At 38.2% G+C, this 1,180-nt stretch overlaps 1 protein-coding gene across 1 annotated transcript in view; it reads left to right on the top strand.

Annotated features, from left to right (window-relative positions):
• LOC101850172 (peroxisomal trans-2-enoyl-CoA reductase) overlaps positions 1-1,180 on the top strand; it is a gene marked incomplete in the record, with an annotated part of 23,146 nt that overhangs the window by 14,629 nt on the left and 7,337 nt on the right. Inside the window, 1 exon segment of the mRNA XM_013082859.2 lies at positions 991-1,158. Within this exon segment, the coding sequence (XP_012938313.1) occupies positions 991-1,158 (168 nt within the window).

Below are 1,180 nucleotides of genomic sequence, written 5' to 3'. Positions count from 1 at the left end.
ATATATACATGTAATATACATGTCTAGCATGCACATAGGGAAACATACATATTAGCCGAACATGCACATACCGAAACACACATAATATAACAAAAAACACACACATAGAGAAACATGCATAATATAGCAAACACGCAAATAGCATAACACGCATAATATAATGAGACACGCACATAACGAACACGCACCGCACGTAGCGAACATGCACATAGCAAAACACGCACAGCACACATTGCGGAACACGCACGTAGGGAAATATGCACATGGCGTAACACACCCATAGCGAAACATGAACATAGTGAAGCACGTATATAGCCAGCCAAATAGATTTTCAAGTCCAAATGGGTTTTTTTCTACTTTTTGTATATATATTCTTTGCATTCAAAATATGTACATTGCGAAATTTTTACATTGCAAAAATATTTTCGCGTCAATGAAGTCAAAGAGACCGACATTTTTCCGCTCGTTGGCCAATATTTGTTGAGTTTTTGTTGTTTTTTCTTTGTTGGTTTTTTTTTTCAACACCTTTGATGTCAACTTTAAAAAACACATTTATGTATGGATTTAGCTTTAAAAAAAAGCAACCAAACACTGATCAAACGTGCAAAAAATGTATATTTGTAGTTTCCAAAGACAAGTAGGGTTGTGGGTTCAAATCCCATGTGGAACATGGTTTTGTGCCCTTAGGAAAGACACTTTTATACAAATTTTTCTCACCTCACCCAGGTGGGAATAAGCACATTGTACCTGGCTATGGACAGCGACAGATCTTGTCAATTTGTTAGTGTTTGAGTGTGTATAAACTGCAGCTCGCACTGTTTGCTTCCCTGGAAGCCGAAAATGTTTCTGAGTGTTCTAGGGTCAGTTATTATTTTTATTACATTTTTATTATTATTATTATTGTTGTTGTTGTTGTTACTATTGTTATTTTTATAATTATTGTTATTATTGTTGTTATTGTTATGATCTTTATCAGTGTTCACTGTTTGCAGGTGAAGTCGCTCATCTCCCAGACTCTGGACACATTTGGCCAGCTAGACTTTGTGGTCAACAACGGGGGCGGTCAGTTTGTGTGTCCGGCCAAAGACATCTCGCTCAAGGGCTGGAACGCTGTGGTGGACACGAATCTCACCGGAACCTTCCTTATGTGTAGAGAGGGTGAGTGTGTGGGGTTCGGGGG

This window comes from Aplysia californica, unplaced genomic scaffold, assembly GCF_000002075.1.
Source record: "Aplysia californica isolate F4 #8 unplaced genomic scaffold, AplCal3.0 scaffold00196, whole genome shotgun sequence".
In the NCBI taxonomy this organism is placed as follows: Eukaryota; Metazoa; Mollusca; class Gastropoda; order Aplysiida; family Aplysiidae; genus Aplysia; species Aplysia californica.
This window is presented reverse-complemented; position numbering and strand designations above follow the sequence as displayed.